The 26,375-nt window shown below is 40.8% G+C and overlaps 1 protein-coding gene across 6 annotated transcripts in view; it reads right to left on the bottom strand.

Moving 5' to 3' along the window:
* MEIS2 (Meis homeobox 2) overlaps positions 1-26,375 on the bottom strand; it is a 202,276-nt gene that overhangs the window by 137,940 nt on the left and 37,961 nt on the right. For all 6 annotated transcript variants that reach the window (XM_070425341.1, XM_070425325.1, XM_070425350.1 and 3 more), the window contains one exon: positions 187-332. In XM_070425341.1, coding sequence (XP_070281442.1) covers positions 187-332 — 146 coding nt within the window. The remainder of the gene's footprint in view (positions 1-186; positions 333-26,375) is intronic.

Raw genomic sequence — 26,375 nt, 5'->3', positions numbered from 1 at the left:
AACCTGCTGCTTTCTGAAGGGTGCTCAGTGGGGGGTGAGAGCTGACAAAACCGGAACTGCTCTGTTGGTCATCAGATTTTGAGAACGGGAAATCGGCGCCTCACTTGGAGAAATCTGTACGAGCCCGTCTAACACGCTGGGAGGAGGCAAGACAACAACACTCGTTTCTCTTTGATCGTGACTTACTGTGAGATGCTGGAAGAGCCACGCTCTCATGATATTGGTTGCTACTTTGGGGAAAATGCCTCTTTTCTTCTGGCGTTTTTTGTCCTTGTCTGGGTCATCATCGTCACCTGTGCCAGGTGACGCCACACTGTTGTCCAGACCATCCCCTGGTGGAAAGACAGGAACACACATGAGAGCGAACCCAGAAAAGGGGGCCAACAGCCACGCGCAGCTAATGAGGAGCTCCGCGCGGCTTGTTGAGAGATATCCATTAGCGCCCATCGTCTCTTTCATTAAAGTATAATTGGAGACACAAATATGTAAAAGACAAAATTAAACCAGGCCTCTTCAAATGTTAATTTTGTGTGTCTCACACTCGCCCATATCATTAATTCGATTATAATTGTGTGCTTGACACAGTGCAGTAGCTCTTTGTCAATTATGGAGTCCAATGTGGGAAAACCGCCATCAGAAAACCCATTCGGAGAAAATGCATCCCCGTGCCCATAGTGAACACAGACTGTAGGGTAATCAAGTTAAATGTTCTGTAGTCTATATATTCTAGGCTGCCTGCATAGGTGACAGTAACGGTGTCACTGTTCATTGCACATAACACACTGCCTGCTCAGCCCCTCCCAGACCTGACACCTCCGGAGCACACGCAGCTGCACACTCCTCGGTGACCCTGCACTCAGCATTTGCATGAAACTTGTAGCGCTCTGCACCGCGGATCATCATCATTAAAAAAAAAGGGGGGGGGATACACATCAAGGTAGGGTGCTCACTTAATCAGAAGTTTCTATCAACATCTTTCTCTTCTGTGCTTTTCTCGGGCATCAATTGTGCATTAGCAAAAATCATTTACTTTTTAACAGTCATAGTTATTTTTCTTGCCCTCCGGCAAAAATGCCTTGAAAGCCTGCCTGGAGGGCATCTAAATTATGTATCTAAAAAACTCTTCCGGCAAGGCATTGCAGGACCCCTACTTTCTTAAAATTCATACGCGCACGTCTTCCTGTTTTTGGGAAGGCATCAATCAAGAGCAGCAGTATATGCCATATCCCTACATTAATATTTGAACTAATAACTTTAAAAAAAGGAGAGAAACAAGATCCGACTTGTGGCATAATCAAATGCAAAATAAATGAAGAATACGGGGACAGCGCTGGGGCTTTATAGATGGCTGTGTTTTCCTTGCACATCATTAGCCTGGAGCCACACGAAAGAGGAAAACAGAGAAGTGGAGAGTTTATGCTCCCCGCTGGTGTTTAAGAAGCCAGGGTCCTGGGAGGACATCTGGGAATTGTGCTGAGGTGGGGGTTTTTGTAATTTAAGAATAGACATTCATTAGCAGCAAATGCCATAAATCCCATGCTAAGTAAAAACCTTGTCCAAGAAAGCCTAAAACAATAAACTCCGTGCTCAATGCAGCCCGAGCTGGCCGCCGCGCAGCGGCCCGGGGAAGGCCACAGGCCCACCGGCCCATTCCCAGGCCCGCTCCCTCCTGGCGGATGGGCTCACACCGCCTCAGCCTGCCTGCCGGGCCCCTCGCCTCGCAACTTCACCGTCTGCTCTGTGGGCCTCCCTGTACCTGTTCTTTTCCTTTCTCACCAAAAAAAACCCTCAACCTTCTTTGACCAGAGAAGCAGAAAAGCCACAGCAAAGAGCCGGCAGATTAATTTTATTGACATTTCCATTTTCACTGCAATGCGATACCCTCCATCACATGGAAGAGATGACCCTCACTATTTACAGACTGACAGGCCACTTCATTACAACCACCCTGCCCCAAGGCAAAGCAGCTCCCCTCCATCTGCCCAAACACTAGAGCATGACCCCGAAGTTGCTGTTCTCTTTTTCTTTGCCGTCTGTTATGATTAAAAAAAAAAAAGAGTGTGTCAAAGGGACCCCAAATAGTCAAAGAACTAATCGGAGTGCAGGGAAACAAAAGGCATCTGACTTGTGAATAGTGGGTAGACGGAGGCTACCCTTCATCTGCCTGCGCTCCCTGCACACCCATGCACACTAACGGGTCGCTTGCACAAGGACACACACACACACACACGCACACACGCACACACACACGAGCAGGGACACACACGCTTCTACCATGCCAAGGAACTGCTGCAAGGCAAATTCTCACCCCCACTAATGGCTTCTGACTGCTCCTTGGCAACCCCAGCATTTTAACCTGGGTGGATGTGCTCTCCCAAATACAGACACTGGCGCGATCTCATCAGCTGCTCATGTGACACAGATGGAGAGTGGCTATTAGGAGCCAGGCAGTGGGCCTTGGGGATCTGAGGTGCTGTTCTGTAGCCTGGGGCGGTTTTGAAAAGCAGTACCCGGAGATGAGGAAAAAAAAAACCCCACACTGTAAGTGCAAGTTTGAAGTCGGTCAGTCTGTCTGCCTGCGACCGATAAAGATATCTTTGTCTCTGTGGAAAATCTAGGAGGCTATCCGGATGTACATTTCAGATAATGTATGTGTGGAACAGCTCTCCCCTCCATGTCTTCCAAATATAAAAACACGCGCTGTAAACAATGCCTGTGTGTATATATTTCTTTCTAAGCACATATGGTTTCTGTGTATATGTTTAAGCTGAAATTGTCAGGATTTTGTTAAAATCTCATTTAGCTTTTTCTGATACATTTTTGAATATACTTATTTTCAAAGGTTAATGGCTTAATTGAAGGAAGTTCAACCAAAAAAAAGGCATTTGCCTTTTTAACCAATCAATGACCTTAAGAATGGGAGACGGCGTTTCCACAGTGCATTTTCTCTTGCTTAAAAGCAAAAAGGGCTGGTAACACTTTCAAACTATATGATTCACTATATTTAGCTCAAGGAAAAGATGGAGCTGGATTGAGCCTCTTTGGATGATTGACTTAAACTGGAGAAGACAGGATCATTACATGAATTTTAATATAAAGCAGTCTGTTTTATAGAAATGTTATAAAATATTTGAATTGGGATCCAGTGTAACAAATAATAGTAAAGAAAAAGGTGACTATTTTTTTATAATAACTAGATACTAAACATTAGATTTTCAAATTAATATTAGTGTTTATGTCTATAAAGAGAAATTTTCCCTTTCAAATACACAATAAATATCATCATCTTTCCTTCAATGTATTTTTGAACCAACTCCAGCACAGAGGACTAACAACAGAATAAAGAAAAAATCTTAAAAAGGCAACTGTGTGATCTGCAACCTAAAATGAAACTGTGCAGATGATGCTGGGGGCAGGGACCCCGAATGTGGCTATTGTTTTCAGGCCGTGCGCGTATGGCAGAGAGCTGGCAAGCCTTGGCACCAGTGCCAAGTGACTTTCCGTGCCCAGAAGGGTGTGTACACCAGCACAGGGGTATGTGCCAAAGGAGGTTCAGGAGATAACAGTGTGTGTGTCAGCATCTGAAGTTAGGATTCAAAAGTATTTCTTATCTTTTTTTTTCTTAATATATTTTTATTGATTTCAGAGAGGAAGGGAGAGGGAGAGAGAGAGATAGAAACATCAATAATGAGAATCATTGATCGGCTGCCTCCTGCACGCCCCCTACTGGGGATTGAGCCTGTAACCTCGGGCAGGTGATTTCCTGGTTCATAGATCGACACTCAACCACTGAGCAACACTAGCCGGGCTGTTTCTTATCTTTTTATCCTGAGAGCACACTGCCATGTCTGACCCAGAGCAGGTACCCAGCAATTGCTTGGTGAGTGAATGACAGAATTTACCAATAAGCTTATTCTAGGGCCCACCCCTCTTTGCGGTAATCCCACACTGGGGCAAGGACACTCATGATAGCACCAAGGGGCTGGGTGGGCTGCCCTGGTACACCTCATCCATGTATCCATGCCAGGAACAGTGCCTCTTAGAAGAACTCAGTGCCCCCTAGGGCCCTTCTGAGGGGCTGAATCACAGGCCTCTCCCCCACCCTGCCAGCTCTGATGATGAAAAGTGGAATAAAGAGGAACATGGTGCACACCTCTTTTCAAAGGCTGCTGATCCCTTGACTAAGGGCACAGTCTACGTTTTCAGCAAAGATAGTCCAAATCGCCGAAACCGGTTTGGCTCAGAGGATAGAGCGTTGGCCTGCGGACTGAGGGGTCCCGGGTTCGATTCCGGTCAAGGGCATGTACCTGGGCTGCGGGCACATCCCCAGTGGGAGGTGTGCAGGAGGCAGCTGATCGATGTTTCTCTCTCATCGATGTTTCTAGCTCTCTATCTCTTTCCCTTCCTCTCTGTAAAAAATCAATAAAATATATTTTAAAAAAAAAAGATAGTCCAAATAGCTGTATTGCTGGGATATACTGTGTGTGACCATGGAAAGAAATACTCAAGGCTTGTGGACAGATAACTTTGAAGTGAAAAGAATCATCGGAGGAGACTGTTAAAAACACAGGTCCCCAAGCCTCATCCCAGACTTACAGAATCAAAATATCCTCGGGCACAGACAAGGAATTTGTATTTTTAACAAGCTCCTTGATTCTGCTTATGCAATCAGCCTAGAACTGATGCTGAAACTGGCTTTTGAAAGCCACAAGACTAGATGACCCCCTAATTTGAAATAAAATGCAACCTCAGAACAGGTGGATTGTTAAAATTCTACTTTACTCCCATGTGTCTGGTCATGGTGAGCACCTATAGCAGTGATGGCGAACCTTTTGCGCTCGGCGTGTCAGCATTTTGAAAAACCCTAACTTAACTCTGGTGCCGTGTCACATATAGAAATTTTTTGATATTTGCAACCATAGTAAAATAAAGACATATTTTTGACATTTATTTTATATATTTAAATGGCATTTAACAAAGAAAAATCAACCAAAAAAATTAGTTCGTGTGTCACCTCTGACACACGTGTCATAGGTTTGCCATCACTGACCTATAGTCTGGCTGGGGCCTCATTCATTGTAGGAGAGCCATGGTGTTCTCTCCATCACACATACTAGCCAATATAATGAAGCCCCCTCCTAACCTTCTGGTGGTGAGGGTTAAACAGGAAGAAAGAAGCTACAGAACACGGACTCTCAAAATGTAAATCAGCCCAGCTGGGGTGGCTCAGTTATTGAGCATCAACCCATGAACCAAGAGGTCACTGGTTCAATTCCCAGCCAAGGCTTATGCCTGGGTTGTGGGCTCGATCCCCAGTGGGGGGCGTGCAAGAGGCAGCTGATGGATGTTTCTCTCTCGTCAATGTTTCTATCTCTCTTGCCCTCTCCCTTCTTTGCCCTCTCTCTGAAATCAATAAAAACATATTTTTAATAAAATTTTAAAAAGGTAAATCACTGGTGAAGAAATTGTGAGAAAAGCAAATTCTTGGCCCCATCCCAGACCCACTGACCCTGAAACTCAAGGAGTGGGACCCAACAGTCTGAGTGTCCCTCGGCACCCCACGGGACTCTGACACCCACACACATTTGAGGAGCCCTGCTGTAGAGCACAGAGGAGACCCGCTTAGCTGGCTACCCTAGCTGGTGGTCGTCTGGAAGGCCTGAAGCTAGTCTCTGGGCCCTCCTTACAGGCATGTGCTGGAGGAAGCCACACAACCTTTCCACAGCTGAGCACACTACACTCCGGGCAGGGCATCCTGGAGAAGGCAAAATCTGTATCTGTAGCTGTGTAGCTAGCGAATCACGAAAAGATATGGGCATATTATGAGAGGATCCTGAGATGATTCTAAAGCAGAACTTCCCAGACCGTAAAATTCTTGGTCATGAAAAACTACCCAGGCAAAAGGACACCACTTCCTTTCATTGGCATATTGTCTCATTCCATTTAGCCAAAAATCTGTCTATATTTTAGATATCAACTGCTTGGCTTGGAATAAAGAAATGATACAGTGACGATGTGCTGTGGTGAGTTCAATCCTACTGGGATGTGCTCTCTCAGAAACGTAATGCAACAACCAAGAAGATCCTAGTCCATTCTCTTTAACTTTCTCCCTCCTCCCCATCCCAAACCAACAAACAAAGGAACAAAACAAAACAGAACAAAAAAACCCCAGACACTTAGCACTGAAGGTTAAATCCTTGCCCAAGATTTCAGTTACATGTGGTTACATAAACTGGAGTCCAGACAACTTCAAGTCCAGTGTTATTCTCACATTAACATTGTAAGTTTCCTTTTACTTTTCAAAGCATTACCTCATTTGAACTCTGTTATCAGGGACAGTTCTGAGCAAGGCTTGATCCTATACGTAAAGGTTTAAGTGCAGAAAAGAGATTAGATCTAGGTCCCAGGGCCGGCCCTGAGCCAGGCTGATCCCAGTTCAAACAGAAATGTGCAAACTTTCCTACCAAAAGTAAGCCAGTGTCTCTGAGACATATAACTATATTCAGTACAGCAAGAGTCTTCGACACCCAGGATTTTTGTAATCGATTTATCGCGGTCCAAGTGGAGACCCTTCTATGGACCGCAACAGACTGACTTTCAGAGCCCAGAGATGCTCCAAACACTTGGGATGGACTAGCTATACAGTCAGGACCCCGTGAGCTGTGATGCCCTCACTGTGCACACTGTTAAACACTCCCCAGAACTGAGATTAAAGTGTGATGTTCCTCTGCCTCCAAGTCACTTTTTGAAAAATAGAATAAGGTTTCTATGACATTTTGGTACACTGTCACATTACAAACACCTAAAACCGCCCTCTCAGTGTTATACTTTCAGAGGAATAATCAGGACAAAGGAACATGTAGTTTTGTTAATAGTTATTGGTATTTGTACTTCTTTTGGATAAATTGGTGGTGTGTTATTTAATCCTCACTTCCCTAAGTTTTGGACCAAGTTTAATAGTTAAATACATTTATAAAAAATATGTGCTTTAAAGAAGAATATCTCACCTGGAAGAACATGGCTTTTCCCTCTATCATCGTTGATAAATAGAAACACAGTATATTACCATTTTCAGTTTATGCGATGTAAATTTACTAACTTCATACATATGTATGTGCGCGCGCGTGCGCGCACACACACACACACATCTTCCAAACAATCTATCCCCAGGAATTAAGTCTATTCATAAATACATAGATACTGATATATGTGATTATAAATCTATGTGTCTATAAATTAAATTGTATCTATTTCAAATAATTCACCAATTTGTACACAAGTGTCCAAATATATTTGTAGATGAACTGCATTTTTTCTGCCTACACTCAAATATTCATACGCATACATATACATACACTAATTCGTAGAGTTCTTAAAGTGTTTTTATCTAATATTAAAGGAGGCCGTCCCTTTCCTACACCATTTCTCTAGCTCTAGAACACAGGGCCCTCATTTTTATCAATGCTGCTGTCATTTTCATTATCATCATTATCACAAGTAGCATTCACTGGGCACTTGCATGGTTCCAGTCTTCATTCACTCTTCACAACAAGTATATGAAATAACTACTATTATCAATCCCCTTTTACAAAGAAGAAAAGTGGGACTCAAAGAAAATAACTTGTCAGAGGTCACACAGTTAGTGGCAGAGTGGTGTTTGTCCTCCAAAGACCATGCTCACGTCCCCTACCCTCTTCCTTAAACGTATGAGAGGACAAGAAACTGTGAGAAGTGAAACGAGGCTCTGGATTAGCCCTCACTGCATAAGAAATAAGCCCCAGGAGTGAGGCCTTGTATGCTTATGTTTATGTCCCAAAGTGATAGTGGGTGACAACGTATTTAAAAGTAAATACGGGGAGCATTTGAGATCTTGCTTCCAGGAACATGTCCTCATTTTGGCTCAAATAAATGCATAACATTTTTCAAAAAATAAAATAAATAAAAGGAAGTATGAACCAAGAAGCAAGCAGATGCACCCTTTTACACAAACAGATATATCAATTATATACAGGGTCATTACTGCTCCCTGTGGATCTACAGTTCATATTAATATTAAATAAGAATTCTGAAATAGGATTATCTGTTGAATTTTAAAGATTTTTCTGAGCCAAGGGATCTTTCAAGATTCCATGCCTTTAGTCCTTTCCCCTTGGCCGGGAAGGCCCTTTTTCTTCATTGTTTTCCTTCCCCTCCTTCCCATTCATTTTCCTTTGTCCAGGCAAACTCCTATTCAACCTTCAAAATCCAGAGGAAAAGGAACTTTCTTTGTAAAGCTTTCCCCAGTCCCCAAAAACAAAGTAGTACACTATGCTTTTTACTTTAGCAGTTTGTTCTTGCCTTTCCTATATTTACTCTTCTGTTTTGCAATGTATCTATTTACTAATTTGTCTGTCCTATTTGACTATGAGTTTTTTCAAGGGGGGGGGGGGGCGGCGGCTGTGTCTGATTCATTTCTGATTTCCAAGTCCTGACAAAGAGTAAATAGTCAAATGTGAGTGGAATGGACAAACTGGCAGTAAGAGCCTTTAGATATATTATTAGGACCCTGTGAGAATGTCACCTGCTTTGAAGAAAGTGTCCCTGAAGAAGATTCCCTGTCCCAGTAGCCACTAAGCCTCGGGCTCCCTCACTTCTCTCCCCTCGCCTTATGGGCAGTGGGAGCATGATGATGTCCATTGATTCACTGTTTACATATGTGCATGTCCCTCCTCGAAGATGGTCCTTACACGTCTGAGACACGTGTCATATATTGTTTCTGAAAACAGTACTCTATCCCAAGCCCTATTCTAATGGGGAAGAGAGAGTGCTGCGTGAGAGCAGGCTGCCCACTGCCCAGGCCGTTCAGATTACTGGGAACATTACAGCTAAAAACGAAGTAGCATGCAGCCATGGACCGGCAACACAGTTCTTTACAAGTTCATTTTCTGCCATCAGCTCATTATGCTTTTTCTTCTTTAAATGAAGTACTCTGAAAACAGGATTAAAATGCACTAAGAGTCAAAATATATTTTCTTTCAGGGACTACCTTCCAAGAGTTTAATGTAGGACATTTCACTCAGGAACCTGCATCAGGGTTTCCAAAGAGATGGGAAGTGGAAGAAGGAGAAGAAGGTGGAGGATAGGAGGAGGAGCAGAGGGCAGAGGAGGAGGAGAAGGAAGAAGAGGAGAAAGAGGAGAAGGGAAGGAAGAGGAGGAGGAGAAAGGAGGGGGAGGGGAAGGGGGATGTGAGGGAGGAGGAGAAGCAGCCATCCTCAAAGTAAATCTTTTTCCACATGCGATTTACCTTTCTTCACATTAGATCAGCTTGGGGGGCGGGGGACACTGCAGACCCAGAAATGTAAGGAGGGTGAGGGGCGAGAGGCCGGCAGCGAGCCCTGCTAATTACTGATCTCTTTTCCTCTCCTGCTGTGCTTAACTGTCTGGACACGTTAAAGTGAAATTTTTCTGTGATTTTTCAAGTGACTAGTTCATGGCCCGCTGGCATGGAGGGAAGCAGAAGAGATGAAATGCTTTCGTTTACATGCAACATTTACTAACTGTGTGGATTTTCCGCCATTAAAGAGGACAGTGACCCAGGCCACCTTTTTCACACTCAAAAGAGCACTGAAAAAACAAGTCTTCATCAGCTTACCTCGGGCTTCCCTGATCCTGAGCACCCTCCCCCCAGGGCAGGAGCAGAAAGGGAAAAAAAGAGAGGATTTTAGGCTCCTTTCTCTTCAACTTTTCAGGCGGTATAAGCAGCATTTAGCAAATTCAGCCCCAAATGGCTCCAAATGCTCAGAGCTGCAGGGGCTCATTCTTTGTTATCCTCCCTCTATTTACACAGGATTTACCAGGCTCTCCACTGAGGAGGCCCAAAGCACTTGCATTCTCACCGGCTTGCCCTGGACTGTGGCCGGCAGCTCGGCCCCGGCCTGCAGTGGATGGAGGTGTTCTGCAACCTGGACAAGGCCACAAACTGCTCCCTAACTCAGCCATCCCCACGCCACCTGGCTTGCTGCACCGCGGAGGCCTGCGAAGATGAGCTCACCTTCCAGAAGAGAAGCGGAAACCCAGCCAAGGCTGTGCAAATGTGTGTCCAGAGACAAATAACATGCACTTTAAAATATGCATCTATGTCATGTAATGGAAAGGGGTGGGTGAAAAAAAAAAATTCAGAGTGCCTCTTGGATGAAAACCACTTCACCCACTGGTTGGAAAAATAAAGTGTAAAAACAGACAGATGGACACATATGTAAATGTGGCTGTGTTTTAGGCTTTCGCTGGCAATGCGAGTGGCGTAGTATAGTTTTGCACGCCTGTATTTTCCATATCATGTTGAATCCTGTTAACTGTGGAACAGAAACATCCTCGTACTGGTCCTTGACCAAATCAGTCCCCTCAATTTACCTGTCAGGAGCCATAAAGTGGCTTTGTTTATGGACTGGGACTCTCTAATCCTTTATAACAGAAATGAACGAAAGCTTCCAACACTCTTACCTCATGGTTCACTTAAGTTGGTTGCTCTCATTTATATTTCACTTGAATTTTTAAAACTATTTCAAGAAAGAATACCTCCTTTCCTAACCTTCCACAGAATTCTCTAAAGGCTACTGACTGGAGCTGGTAGAAAAGTACATTCTTTTGCCATTATAATTCAGCAGACTGCTTAATCTCTGTGGTGGAGGATAAAAGAATGTACTTATTACTCAGTTACCTGATAAGCACGTATAAAAGTACAGAGTAGGTTCTGGAGTTATTCACAGTACATCATAATAAAGCTCTTCTGGGCACTCTAATGATTCATTTTTAGTGATCTCTCCGATGCCCTTTTCCACAGTTAACTCGCAGGTTTTATTAAGGCAGAAACAGGGACAAATGTCCACTCAAGTCCCAGCTCTCAAATTTGACTCTACTTGCACTCCACTACCCACAGCTAAAGCTTTTGTAATGTTCTGTTCACCTCCCCAGAGTGGCATTTCAGCTAACAGAGTTCACAATCTTTCAGCCCTAAACACAGGAGGCTGCTATCTTCAAGTCATCCTAGGAATGTGCCAGATACCATCATCTCCCTCCTGCGATACAAAGAACAAGAAAGAGAGGGACCAAGGGAAGACTGAGCTGATCAAGTTACCAACAGCCCAGAATGCCCCGCTCCGAAGGTTAATCTTTGAACCAGTAAATGTTATAATTAGGAGCCTTGAAGTTGGGCTTAGGCTGGTCATTGAAAGACCGACCCTAAAAGAGAAAGTATGAATGGAACACATCTCTTTTCACCTAATGGTTTGACACACGGGTCATGATATTTATGGGAAATCACACAAAAATGAGTTGTTATGATGCATGAGTCTCTTCCCCACATCTCTACAAAAGAAAGAAGGTGACTGGGGAGAAATGTCTTCTCCATGTCACTTAGCTATGTTTCCGTACAAATTGTGAACATTATGCAAATAATGTTGGCACCTTTGCTAGAGGAAAACATTATTAAATTATGCTCTAAGTATTTTGTCTGCTTTAGTAATTACTCTCATGTAACTGTAAATATAAATAGCTGTTATTCTGTTTAAATTTTTAATCATGCAAAATATTGTCACACAAAATGTCCTTCTGTTACAGTCTAACTGGGATTTTCTTTTTAAAACTATCCATATTTAACTGAAGTGGATTATTTTTAGCATTGTAAAGTGTTTTAGCAAAGATAGCTGGCTAACATCTCTGAATCAACAGGTCTTTCCAGGGAAGATATGGCCTTTATATTTGCAAAAAGAATTTCCTACTAAAGTCCTTTGATACAAAAATGTATTTTTAACATTTTATACTAAAACTGGAATAAAACTAGTCTGTTCCCAAGAATGTATTAACTACATCCAACCTATATGTTTAGTATACACTGATAATATTCTCATTTTATCATTAACTATAAGATTTTCTAGTTTATTGTCTCTTAGCATACTTTTATATGAAATGAAACACTAAATATCAACCAATAATATTTGTTAGGAGTAATAACAGGAAAGGAAAGTTCTATCTGGAGCGGTAATTATTTCATCCAATTTTTAGGATCTTTCATTATCATATGTGCTATCTGAAACAAAAACAGGGGCAACACATTCTATAATATCAAAGAGTAGATCAGTTTGAATTCTTAATATAGTATTTCTCTGTAAATTTGTATTGGCAGGTATTATTTCAAATAGCAGCACAACAAAAACAGAAAGACTAAATATTGATTCCACTTTCTCAACTGTAAAATAAAAACAAAATAATATTTTAATAAAAGTATAACTTTGTGCCCTGGCCAGTGTTGGCTAGAGCCTTGTCCCGTACACTGAAGGGTTGCAGGTTCAATTCCCAGTTGGGGTGCATAATGGAGGCAACCGATTGATGTTTCTCTCTCACACGGATGTTTCTCTCTCTCCCTCCCTCTCCTTTCCTCTCTATCTAGAATCAATGAAAAACAGATCCTGGAGTGAGGATTACTAAATAAAAAAATTAATTAATGAATGAATAAATGTAACTTTGCATTGTTAACTAATGCAAAGAGACAGCCATCTTAATAATAGTAATGCTTACTAAGAGAACTAGATTGAGCTAACTATCAATACTCCCTTTGGGAAATTGTTAGGAAGCCAGTCACAGTTTATCCAGAAAAAAGAACAATAGTAACTGTGAAGTTGATAACTGCTTTTAGGTGAATATTTTTTAAACCATTAACCCATCAGAACGGGAGCATATTTGTTAATTATTAGAAAATAACATCTGTACATTTTTAAAAACATTTTCACATGACAGTTTCCTAATAAAACTCTGTATTTTGTTTTAAGAATTTTATAAAATAAATTATTAATATTTTAAAAGTAGCTATTGTGCATAATTGTTTTAGTTAAATCTACTTTGATTTGAGAACAAGCAGGTATGTTTTTGTAATGTAATACAAATGGGTATACATGTAATAAACTTACGGAAAACAAATAATATGACTGCTTACCAAGAATAATCTAAAATAGCATCAATTAATTATTCTTCATATAGCTTATATAATTAAGAATGACAGACACAGGGGCCTTTTAAAAGTTCACTTTAAGTGGGGAATGACTGCCAAAGGGTGTGGGGTTTCTTTTGGGGTGATGAAAACATTCTAAAATTGATCATGGTGATGGTTGCACAACTGTTTAAGTATACTAAAAACCATCAAATTGTACACTCTAAATAGGTGATTTATATAGTATGTGAATTATATCTCAATAAAGCTGCTATGTTTTTATTTATTTTTAATTGATTTTAGAGAGAGAAGAAGGGAGAGGGAGAGAGAGATAGAAACATCGATGATAAAGAAACATCAATCTTCTGCCTCCTGCTCACCCCTTACTAGGAATCGAGCCTGCAACCCGGACATGTACCCTGACTGGGAACTGAACCTGCGACCTCTTGGTGCATAGGTCAATGCTCAACCACTGAGCCACACCGGCCAGGCTGCTACATTTTTTAAATGAACACATTTCGCTCTCATAAAAAAGCATGGTGGAACAAATTTAAGATCCTAGTAGTCGAGGTTGAACATATCCATAATCTTTTCTAAATTGCTTCAAAACAATGTGATTTCAAGGCCACTCACTAAAATCATCTCAACACCTTGCATATAAACAAACATATGCACTCAGAAACATTCAGGATGGTTTTTATACTGTTTATGTTACAAAAATATGCATTAGTGAAAATACTGAAATTAATACTGAAATTGATCCTTTTCCACATTCCATTGTATTATTGCAAAACCCTGGCCCAAATTATTTATCTCTTTCAAGCTTACTTTAATCATCAGAATAACTCTAGTAACTTCCACAACATACACACCTCTCCTACATTTCTTTTACATTTCTTCTACATAAGCTTCTTCAAGTCAGGAACCATATTTTTAATTTTTTTCATGTCCTTCTCAGAACTGTATAACGATATGGGTGCAGTCAGCACCTAACCTTTTATTGGATAAATGGATAGATGACTCTCATATTTCTTGGAATGTGCTTTATTTTTTGTGGGTTTATATCTAAAAGTTGCAAACAGAAGCTATCTAGGATTTGGTCTACAAGAGTTGGAAACTGGTCATAGAGTTGATGTTTCATAAATTTCAAAGACATTAACTTGTAAGACGCACTGTATGGAGGACGCAACGTGATTGAAACAGACATTAACAGCAGAGGCACCCTACTTCTGGAAGCGTGCCTTACATCCTTGGTTCACCCTTCTTTGTCTAAATGTATTTATTCTATTTTTTTGAGCAGCTATTCTCCTCTGTACAGTGGAGGCTCATTTCTGACATACTCCATGCCCTTCCACTCTGTCCCTCCACTTTCTCCCCACAGAACTGCACACACCCTTGGGGGTGGCGGGGGGGGGGGGGGGGGGGAATGGTGATGCAATAGAAGAGGCATGAGCTGTGGAATAAAACAGATCTTGTATTGAACTTCCAGATCTATTTCTTACTGTTTGAGTGTAACCCTGGTCAAGAGATTAATTTCCTCATCTCTGAAATGGGAAGAATAATACATACCCAGTAGGTTAATTATGAAAAGTAAATGAAATAAGAGTAATAGCTGTTACTTATTAAATCACTACCTTGTGCCAGGTGCTTTACTCTTATCAACAAGCTCAGGAGGTTTACACGGGACACTTAGCCTCACAATACCTGACACAGCAGAGGTGACATCAATAAATGTTAGTTGTTTCCTTTCCTAAAGTGAACTAATATGAGAGGATGAACAAAATGTAGTCTATCCATACACTGAAATACTTACTCAGCAATAAAATAAAACTACTGATACCTGCAACACGTCACATTTCAAAGTCATTACACTACATGGAAAAAGCCAAACACACACACAAAAAATGCATACTGTATGATTCCAAGTATATTAAGTTCTAGAAAGTGTCAATTAATGTGTAATAACTGCAGACAGATCAATGGTTGCTTGAGGTCAGGCATAGAGGGAGGGGTGCATTAAAAAGGAGTATAGGAAACTTTCTGGTGGTGATGAGAGCTTATAGTATCTTGATTATAGTGCTGGCCTCATAAGTGTACCTGGTATACAACTGTCAAAACTCATTAAATGGTATACTTTGAATGGGTGAAGTTTTTGGATGAAAATGATACCACCATAAAGTTGATAAAAAATAATGTTGAGCAGATTGTAGGTAAATTTACATAAACCTGTTATTTGGCATAAAACAGATTTTAGTGGAAAGTATAGCATGCGATACACAGCAGTGAGCGGAGGGAGTCTCCAGGTTATTGTGGTAAAGTTCTGAAAGGATAAAATGATTTAGAGCAGCATTTACAAGATGCTAAAGGTAGAAATTCAACACAAAATAGTTCATTTACACTATTTTCTTCAACTTTACGAAGATGTAAAGTGGATGGTCAGAATGCACTTTGCATATTTTACCAAAAAATAATTTTCTCCATTGGCCAACTGCCATTATGAGAAATATTAACAAAGACCTATTCGACTTGCAAAAAAAGTATTAATAATTTTTAAAAAGGCAACAGAAGTAATTCTTTATTCATTAGGCCATCTGACCTCCCTTGGAAACAATTCTTAATAAACTATATTTTAAAAATTCTTTTGGGGAATTCAGTATTAACCCATTCTCCCTCTCATAAAAAGATCTCTGCTGGAGATTTTAGTCAAGTTCAGAGGAAAATGACACCACTTATGAAAGACTCTGAGCACCCTAAAATTAAAAATCAGTGGGAAATACAGAATTAAGATGAACCCTTGCCAGCCACCTCCATGCCTTCAGAAAACCCCTGCATCCATCATACGAACATGGACTGGAACTAACATTTGTGGAGTACCAGCTTGTGCCAGGTACAGCAGGCATCATCTCATCTGCAGGACAGTTCAGAGCTGGACATTTCAATTACCAGTTAGTATCTTCAGAGAGTGAAGCCACACCGACTAAAAAACTTGCCTAAAGTCACATGGCTAATCTGTCTCAGAGCTCATCTCCACTCAAGTCCATGAGCTCAACTTCACAACAGAGTCTGCACTCCCATAGGAAGTGGAATTAATATTTTTAAAAAGTAGAATGTGGGGGGGAAACTGCCTTATGGCTTTGAATCTAGGTGCTTGGTACTTACTAAAGCCTGATCATGGCCAAGCGATTCATCTGAATTTTGAGATATGTGATATTGGGCTCATATCAGATAATTAATAAGAGTTTCATTTCATTCTTATTTTTCCTTTCCTTCTTTCATTTCTTTTAATGACTCATTCACATGGAAAAAAATTGAAAATAGAGTCACCACCTGCTGAAAAACACCCTTGCTTGAGAAAAATAATTTTTTCCTCAGTCTTCTAGAACTCCTACTTGAAAATAGCACAAAAGCAAAAGGCCGAGTTTGCCACAGCTGAAGAAATATTACAGCACTGGATTGCCATCCATCTAATCCTAGAAAGACCAGGAGCTTAAAACCATATCACTATTAGTTTGCCATAGCACACCCCCATATTCTGTCATGAAGACAGAAAACTCAACTTGAGGGGTACCAATGTGAACTTTATTCAGGCCCTGTTAGCTGATAAAACAGGAGCTGTAAAGGTCTTAGTCTGGGAGGAAAGGTGGTTCAACCATTCGCAGGAGGGAAAAAAAGGGTCGGGGGGCTGTTCAGGTTTTTTCATATACCTGTGCAAGCCAGCCTATGGGAGAACTGACATCTTTGCTGTACGATCAGATCTCAGAGCCACCAATCAAATAGCAGTCCAACCTTAATATGCTGATGCAGCGAATTTCCGGATCTTGATCACACTAGGCTAGGGAGTCATTCTTCTCAGTGATGAAGTCTGTGAATGCACTCTTGAGAAGATAACAAATTAAAAACCAGCTGACTCGACACCATTTGAGTGAGGAATTCACTGCTGACCCAGTATAACACGATTTCTACCACCAGTCAGTAATCACTGAAGAGGTGGCCAACTTTATTTCATAATTGTAAAACTATTCCTAACAGAGGGTCTTAGCACAGCTAACTGATAACTGTTTAATTTACATCATGCTAAAATTGGTAATGACTTCCTCAACTATTTATATCCTGACTCTTACTTTATGTTAAAATTTAAAGATTCTAAAGCAAATTATAAATTCCCCAAAGTGGTGTATTATTTAAATAATCAGAAATCTGAAAAAAACACGATATAACTAGAACATTACTCCATTTTGAAAACATATTTCATATCTATACAATTCCCACTAAAATATCTAGTTTCTCAATAGCTGATTATTCTGCTGGAAAGTAAAGTTGACAGCAACCACAAAACATTAGAAAAACAATTACAGTTATTATGAGACTTGTGTCCTACACTTCAAAAGATGTGATGTTGGATTAAAATTATCTTTACAGAGTGATTTCAGCTTCCAAATGATTTTTTCCAATTCTTGGTCACCACAACAAAGCGTAAGAGGCATATACCATTATCCCCTCTTAACAGATAAAGCAAGTACAGTTAACATCATGCTAACTCTTGCCTTGCCCGAAGCACTTTCCATTACTTATGGTTTATGGATATTATTAAGTTGAACCATCTGAAATTACCAATATTTGACAATTTTTAACCTACCAACATGGCAATTTCATAAAGCAGTATAGCCAGTTTTTAACAATCAGAATGCGGTTGTTTCTTTTGTTTTTTCTATTTTTCATTGTGCTTGTTTTTAGCAATATGTCTAGCCTCACTTTTACAAATCCTTCCAATTATTTTCTCTTTCTATATTGAGTAGATAAAAAGGTAAAGTGGAAAAAATACTAATAACCGAAGCCCTAGCCTATGAAGAGCCAAGACATTACACATGAAAAACTTACCAACAACCAATTAGGAGGTGGGAGACTTTGCTATGTTTTTCAATAGGGAAGTAGCAAAAAGCCTGTTAATACTACTTAGAGAAAGGAACTACCCTTGTCAATTCTAATTTCAAACTTCAACCATAGCAATTAGCATTGAGAAATGATTAGAGTATATTCTATTATATGCCTCTGGAGAAATGTTCCCTCTAAATGTTTCCTATAATAGCAGCAACATTAATAAAAAACAACAACAACAACAATATTTATTGAGCACTTACTCTGTTCCAGACACTCTGCTAAGCACTTTATGTGAATTACCCCATTTAATTCTCACTATCCTAAATGGGTTGATTTTCCTTCCACACATAAACTGAGGCTTAAAGGGACCAAGCAATTTGCCCAAAGTCATACAAGTAGTAAGAGGCAGAGACAGGATTCTCAGTCACACCCTTCCAACACTGTGAGATGTTGCTTCCCATGAGACTTCAGAGCCCATCTATCCAGAATCTCCCATCATCATAAAACATCGTAACATTCCTGTACTCTTTTGAATCATTCAGTCGGTTGAAATTTTGGCGGTCTGTCAATTTCAAATAAACATCATGAGGACAGACCCGAGCTCCCTCATATTACCACTCAGCGCTCCCAGCACACACAACCATGCCCAGCGCACAGTGGGCACTGAAGACATGTTTGTGAAGTGGGGATACATAGTAATTCTCCTCTGTGGCTTTTTCCATTCCTGGAGCCTTACCTTCACCTCTCTTCCTTGTGAGAAAGTAGCTCTCAACCACTCCCATTCTAGACAAGACTTGGCAAACCTCCCCCCAGGGCCACTGCCACTACCACCTTTGCCCTTGCTGTAAGTGCTAAAATTGATTCATCTTAATGACAAAAATGTGATAAAAGGCCCCAACCACAGAGGTGGAGAAACCACTCCTACCCCTTAAACAAATGCTGCTTTCTGATGCCCCATGGCTTTTCTTCTCTTGCTAAGGTTCAGTAAGTACTGAAGGCTCAGGCCCCGTGAATATGGGTCAGGCTTGTAACACAACAACTCCACCCCTTTCATTACCATCCTGCAGGCGTACCCTCCAAAAACCATAAATAAATAAAGTTATTGGTCTCAGCGGTTATTGAGGTGCTTCGGAAATCTTCAAAACGCGATTATCTTCTGTAGGGATTCGCTAGCCTTTCCATACACCAACCAGCACACTGGGACTTCTAAATTACATACCGTAATTGACATAAAATATCTGTCCCATCAGTGAATATCTTTATTAGCATCAAAACCACTCACAACTAGTGCTCCTCAATGTTATTAAACATAACTTGTTCTAGGTGTTGCTTTACTAATTAGTCAGGATGAGCCCGAGGAAGAAAATCTGGGTCATGTTAAATTAATTGGAATGAGCATGAAAATTAGCAGAGCAAACTGCATCAATTTTCTATAGAGAGTCTTTCTTCATGTTGAGAATAAAAATGGATATTATGAGGCATTAACCAAACTGCCTTCTGTGACTGCCAAGAGGTGTGTTACAGTAGCCCAAAATATCATGCTCGCAGATTTTCAGAAGTTAATGAGACATTTCCAGGAATGGTAAATACATGGTGTTAAAATGGGTGTGCCTCTGATGGGAAAATGCCAAGTCATTTCATGTTTATTCAGGCATAACAAGCTCTTCAAAATGAGCATAATTTAAGAGGTGAATAGTGCAAAGAGGGCTAACATTCAACTAATTTTCCTTCAGAAAGAAAAGATTACATTGAACAACAAAAAAAAAATGAATTAAGAGGTTTACAAATCAACAAGTCAGCCACCAGGACGGCCGCTCTGCTCAGCACCTGCACCGCAGCCCCCGCCATGAAGTTTTCGAGAAATGTCCCGAAGGCACGGAACAAAGCGAGCAGAACTGATTACAGCCCCGATCGCCTCGCCATCTCAACTCTGTTTGGCTTCCTAATGAGCTCACTAAAAACCCAATTCATCTCCCCTAGCCCTCCTCAGCCCTCCTTGAAAGCCACCGGGATGGAAATTACAGATGAAACATTTCCAGGCTGGGTTCTACCAGGCACGTCTTCCCCAGGCAGGGCCCTGACCCCCACCTGGCACACAATGGATGGGGGTCCACAGGGTCCAGAATAAGGAGGCCCAGCGAGGTGAAGGCTCTTTTGCGGGGTGACACTGATTTCCACCTTCACGTGCCCCCTCCCAGGCATGAGGGGATGTCCTGGGTTCCACAGCGCAGAAAAGACACATTGTCATGCAGGAGAGGAGAAATGAGTTGTACTCAGGACAAATAGCTGAACCAGGCTAATGCGAATTCCCAGCCTGTTCAGGAGGAAACTCCCCGGGTTCCTCATTACATCGAGTCAAATCCTCACGGCCCCTAGCCTGTAACTGGAAGATTACGGAATTGATGGATCCTTAGTTTAAAATGCAGCTGTTTTATTCTGCTTTAGTAATTAATTCTTTTTCCAATACTCTATTGATTAAGCGTAGACCCTGATAAAGTTCAAACTGAGGAGACTCTCCCGTGGCGTCCTTAGTTGCTCAGGAGAGTCAATGAAAACTTCCTGCGATCCCACCTGCCCCCTCAGAGTGCTGATCCAATGAACAGAGCAGTTTTCTTCTCATAAATTAGTCAGGCCATGTGGAGCTGTATTAGCTGATCGTTGCTTTTGTCTCTCTACTTGCTGACTTGCTTTTCAGTTCTGCTGGCCTTTGTGCTGTCACACACAGAGTCGGAGTGCAGCTGCCATTCTGAACCCAGACCAAGGTAAAGAACAATTCGCACAAACTACATTTCCCCCCGTCTCACACAGCTGCAGCTCCCCGAGCAGTGCGGGGCTCCGTGGGTGTCTCCTGGGACCCAACTAGCTGAGAAATCAGTGCTAAAGCAGACAGACATACTGTGGAGCTCAGGGGGGAGAGAGTAACCTATTTTCTTCAAGGTTTACCAGGCTTTTTTGTCCTTTTTGCCTTTTCCCCGACAGAATTTGTGCTGTCGAATTTTCAACCACATGAAGCTGTTTTGTTTTCACAGATGACATCAAGGAATGACAGGAGACGGGGGGGGGGGGGGGGGGGGCGGGGGGGGGGGGGAATCATCTGAGGACACCTGGTCAGATGGCATCAGTGAGTTCGGGCACGCCTACTAACCAAACGGGCGTGGAGTACAACCACATATAAATGGCCATTATCAACACAATGCTAGTTAGTAAGAAGAGGGATCACCAACACGGTGCTCCTTTTCAAAGGGTCACATGTACCGGGATCAATGTTGGTGAGTAGAGCAAGTGCGATAACAGAAAGTTTCTCAGGTTACAACCCTGCACAATGGATTTTTGTCTCTACAAAGATCACTGCTACTGGGAATGCTTTTAGGGTAATGGACTTATTTGCTCTACCTGCCCCCACACCTTCCCTCTACACCCACCTAAGCCCCCCCCCCCCCCCCAAGCCAATGTGCATAGGCTTCAGTTCCTGCAGGAGAACGGGTCAAAGACATGTGTTCTGGCCCATGAGCTGGTGGAAAGAACAGAGCTGATTTGTCAAGCCACTTGCAACATATGTTTATAGGAAAACTCATATTTCGGATGGCAGGAGTAATAGTAAAGGTCTGGAAAAATTTTAGGAGAGTCCTTCAAGTTTTTAGCGTCTAATAGCAAATTCAAAGCTAAAACCAAGCTAGGATCCTGTGAGCAGAGTAGCTGGAACTGTTTTCCATGTTCTCTTGGGGGGCCTGGGCTGAGAGTACATTCCCCACCTTCACAGCATTCCTTCCTAGGTCAAAAGGTCACCTCTCGCTGCCTCTCCAGCAGACACTCAGTTGTCAAAAGGTTACAGCATGTGATCCGGGCAGTCACTGCTAACAAAGCTCTTTCCTCATTGGGAAACTAGCTTTGCATGTCTAAATAATTTCCCTGTTAGAAATGTGTTTCCTCCCTCCATCCCTGCTCTTCTCTCTAGTTTCAAAACAAGGAGTTCAGCAGTGGGCACCAAATTCATCAGCAAAGTTTCCAGATTACTTGGGTCAAGATGCCACCACTCTTACTGGACGGTATGATGAGGAAAGATAACTGCCCGAAGTGATCTTGATTTCCTGCATTTAAAAAGGTGTCCCTTTTCCAAGGGTTTTCTTTTCAAAGGAAAATCCCATTTTTAAAGCAAACACATATATTTTGAATAAATTGCAAGTAGAAAAAAAATGATGTAAAAAATATCAGATTCTTTCGGAGAAATCACTCACAAAATTAAGGTGATTTTTTTTTATTAATGTGTATTCAACCGCATTTAAATGACCAACAATGTATATAGTGTATGACGAGGCACAAAAATGAGGGGGTAAGAAATATGTTCATTTGCTCAACGTTCAGAACTGATGCAATCCTAAAGTTTGCCATCGGTGATGTTATAAATAAAAGGTCCCAGTTACTAGGGGAGCAGGCTTTGCCTTTTTAAAAAAAATTTCCTGCTGCCTAGATGAATAATATAACAATTTTCTCATTGTCGAGGATTGTTACTTAGAGCAGCTTGAAGCTCTCACAAGCAATCCAAAATGAGTCATTTATTTCTAGAAGGGAGTTAAACCAGTCTATCAACATTGCTTCTATTTATAAATTATATATTTAAGAGTAAAATAAAATAGTCATGGCTGAAATGTTACATCTGGCAGATAAAGAATTAGAGATATTTTCAAATTATTTGGCCTAGTCCTAAGCAAAAGACTCTAAGAACAGTGATAATTTTTGTAAAAACTAAGCCATTTGTGCATTTGTTTCCTCAAAAAAAAAAAAAAAACAATTAAAAAAGCACACCCTTAAGTAAACACCTTCAGACACTGGATTCAAGTTCTTACATGTCTTTAGGATACTACTAAGGTTTGCAGACATACATTATTTTCCTAAATGTACTTTCTTCTTTTTAGTTTCTAATTATCAAACTTTCAAAAGTACATTTTTTCAAAACATAGCTTTGGGGCTTTCACATGTCCCTCTTCATCTGCCTTCAGATTAGCAGGAGCTGACAAGATGCATATTCTTAAGAATATATGTAGTTCGACTTGGTATAATCGACTACTTTTAAAGAGCCCAGTTTTATAGGCTTTCCTTTGGGTAGGTAGTTCACTGTTCTAAACACAGTGTTATGGGCTGTTAAATTAAACCCATGCTTTCTGTGCCAAATTTGCCAGGTTAGTACCTGTAACCTGGGAACACGTGCTCTAGGCCTTTTTCATGAGGTGTTTAGAAGGTAACTGAAAATACTCAAGTAGAAAAAATACACACACACACACACACACACACACACACACACTAGTGGCCCGGTGCACGAAATTCATGCACGTTAAAGGGAATTTAGAGGAAATATTTTAATATTGCTATTTGCCCTTTCTCTATAATAGAAGTGTCAGAGATAAAAGAAAATTAGTCAAATGTATATGAAAATCTCCTTCCTGTCAGAGTCTGGGGCATGCTGCAGGACCCAGAGTCAAGTCCCCGCCCACCTCCTGCACACACCTCAAAATCGAGCTAGACCCAGACCTGACTGGCCCCACCCCTGTCTAGCCCGACAGGCGGGGGGCTCAGCCTCAGGTCCCCCAGCCCGGTGCGAGGGCGCAAGGGCGTGAGGGCATGAGGGCTTGATGACCATGTGCATATTAGCTCTTTATTATATAGGATATATATATATTTATTTATTATATAGGATATATATATATATTTTATAGGAGGTGAAACTGGTATCTAAACTTTTACAGACATTTGGGTGGGATCCAATGAAACAAAGTGAATAAAATTAACCTGTGTATGATCTTGTAATGACTTATAAGTGTATCACCATTCCTAGTAGTACCATGAATATGATACTTAGCATTAGGCATTAGCTATAGAATGCAAGAATTCTGCACAATTCTAACAATTGTAGAGAAGGCCCTAAAAATAGAAACTTTTGGGCCAGAATTATGTTTTATCTGCCAAAGGGATCTGGGAAGAAATTAGGTACCTAATAATGAAGTGGCATGAATTTAATTATTGTCTATTTTGAGAGTATCACACAGTTTGCAGCCCTATCAATCAAGAAAGGAAATTAACCAAAAAGTTAAGAATCCTCTACAGATAATACATGATGCAGTTAATAATTTTCAATGGGTGTGGTTAGACTTCTGAGCAGATTTGCATCTGAACCTTCTTGGTGGTGTGACTGTCCACATCTATATTTTTTTATTCTTATTACTACATTAGCTGAACACAGGACGCCAGATCCAGGTGCTCTAACTCTAAAGTCAACATGGACCTTCCCACTGTATGTACATAAATATTCTTCTAAGTGTCACAGTGGAGCAATTGGGAGACTGGGCCAAAGGGACCAGGGTGTCTCCTTAAAAGAAGCTGTGTTAGAGAATCACAATAAAATCAGATGCCCGAAGACAGTGGTTCTCAACCATACTAATGCCGCGACCCTTTAATACAGTTCCTCATGTTGTGGTGACCCCCAACCATAAAATTATTTTTGTTGCTACTTCATAACTGTAATTTTGCTACTGTTATGAATCGCAATGTAAATATCTGATATGCAGGATGTATTTTCATTGTTACAAATTGAACATAATTAAAGCACAGTGATTAATCACAAAAACAATATGTAATTATATATGTGTTTTCTGATGGTCTTAGGGGACCCCTGTGAAAGGGTCGTTCAACCCCCAAAGGGGTCGCGACCCACAGGTTGAGAACTGCTTCCCTAAGAGAAGGTCACACAAGCCCACAGTGGAAGTGTTCAAGGACAGAGATGACTAATTTACATCTCACCCAGGAAGCAGACTAGTCACTATAATCCATAAAATTCTATATCAAACAATGATGTACTTGCACCTGTAAAATATCTTTAAGTATAGGTCTTTAGGTAAAAGCACAAAACTACGACATGTTAAGGTTCTTAGTTGCAAAGGCATCCACACTCAAAACAGATTAAGAATATTTCAGAAGTAGCTTGTTACTCTAACTTGTCAAGTCACTCATTTGCAATCCAATACTAGCAATTAACATTTAAAATAGTGACCAAATTATTTTTTTGAAGTAAATTATACAAGGAGGCAGGAATTTGGGGCCTTTGGGGGAGATGACCAGAGAAACTAAGATTTGTAGTCACTGAACCAATTTTTCTAAAACCCTTTTCATAAGTGTACCATTTTCTCTTAACTTTTTTTTTTTTTACAGAGAGGAAGGGAGAGGGATAGAGAGTTAGAAACATCGATGAGAGAGAAACATTGATCAGCTGCCTCCTGCACACCCCCTACTGGGGATGTGCCCGCAACCAAGGTACATGCCCTTGACCAGCATCAAACCCGGAACCCTCCAGTCTGCAGGCCGACACTCTATCCACTGAGCCAAACCAGTTAGGGCTTCTCTTAATTTTTGAAACCTGGATCTCCACTCTAAATAAAATAGGAGCCATAAAATACCTTAAAAGAATGTTTAAAAAAAATCTTAAGACTGCTAAAAGAAGCAGGCAGAATATAAAATAAATCAATACCATTTTGTAAATTCAAAATAAGGCATTTTATTTTTCCAAGAGAATTGCCTAAGCTCACAGGAGAAATTATAGCCGAGACTAGAACTTTCAGCTGCTGACACTCTAGTCCGTGTCAATGACCTGCTCAGAGGCCTACTAAAATGTGTTTGCTTTGCCTCAAGAGCGAATTGTAACGAAGGGCACGAGAAATTTCCACGCACCCAGATGCCCAGGGTGAGCCAGTAGTGTGACCTATGACTCAAAGTTCTGATCTCCAGTTCAACACACTTTGCATGTGGCCTTAACCTAACAAGTCGGTCCTCCCTCTTACTGAGGTCCGTGGCATAATTCTGATGTCTGCCCATGACACTGACATATTCTAACTTGTCTTCTCAGAGAGGAACTAGGACTGCTAAAGTAGGCCTGAAAAAATACTGAGAATGCCCCTCCTTTAAAGTCAAAAGTTGTAATAATAAACAGCAGAAATCAATAAAAAAAACTTTAGTTGCAAAAATATAAAGCTGTAGAAAGGAGTGTAGACCCCAAAGACATGATCAAAGAGGCAGTGGCGGGGACTTTCACAGGGAAACCGGAACATGCAACTTTAGTCTCATTTTAACTTTGTCTGTGGTCTTGTCCTATGACCAGGGACATTGAACAGGTCAACCAATATTTAAATCAAAATAAATACCCATGTTTATTCTTTGCAACTACCTGGAAGAAATTCCAATGAGATCCTTCACAAATTTTAGGTTTTTTTCCTGGAAAAATCAGCTATCTGGTATAAAATCTACATTTAAGAGCTCTTAAAGAATTTATCCAAATTGACATTCTCCTACTTTTTAGTTCTATTATGTGACATACGGATTCTCTAATAAATATTAGGTTTTCAATTTAACTAATCTAACCTGATGTTTACTGGAATAGCTGATAAATTTGGCAACCAGTGATTTTTGTACCTTCATCATCATCCTATTCATCAAGATAATGACTTAGCAAATTTTCTTTGTTAGGTTACCTGATTGTTAAACAATATCAGAA

The sequence above is a fragment of the Myotis yumanensis genome, unplaced genomic scaffold, assembly GCF_028538775.1.
Source record: "Myotis yumanensis isolate MYYU_CA2020_CCGP unplaced genomic scaffold, mMyoYum1.0.hap1 SCAF_1, whole genome shotgun sequence".
NCBI classification, from domain to species: Eukaryota; Metazoa; Chordata; class Mammalia; order Chiroptera; family Vespertilionidae; genus Myotis; species Myotis yumanensis.
Note: the sequence above shows the minus strand (reverse complement) of the source record. Positions and strands in the feature narration are given on the sequence as shown.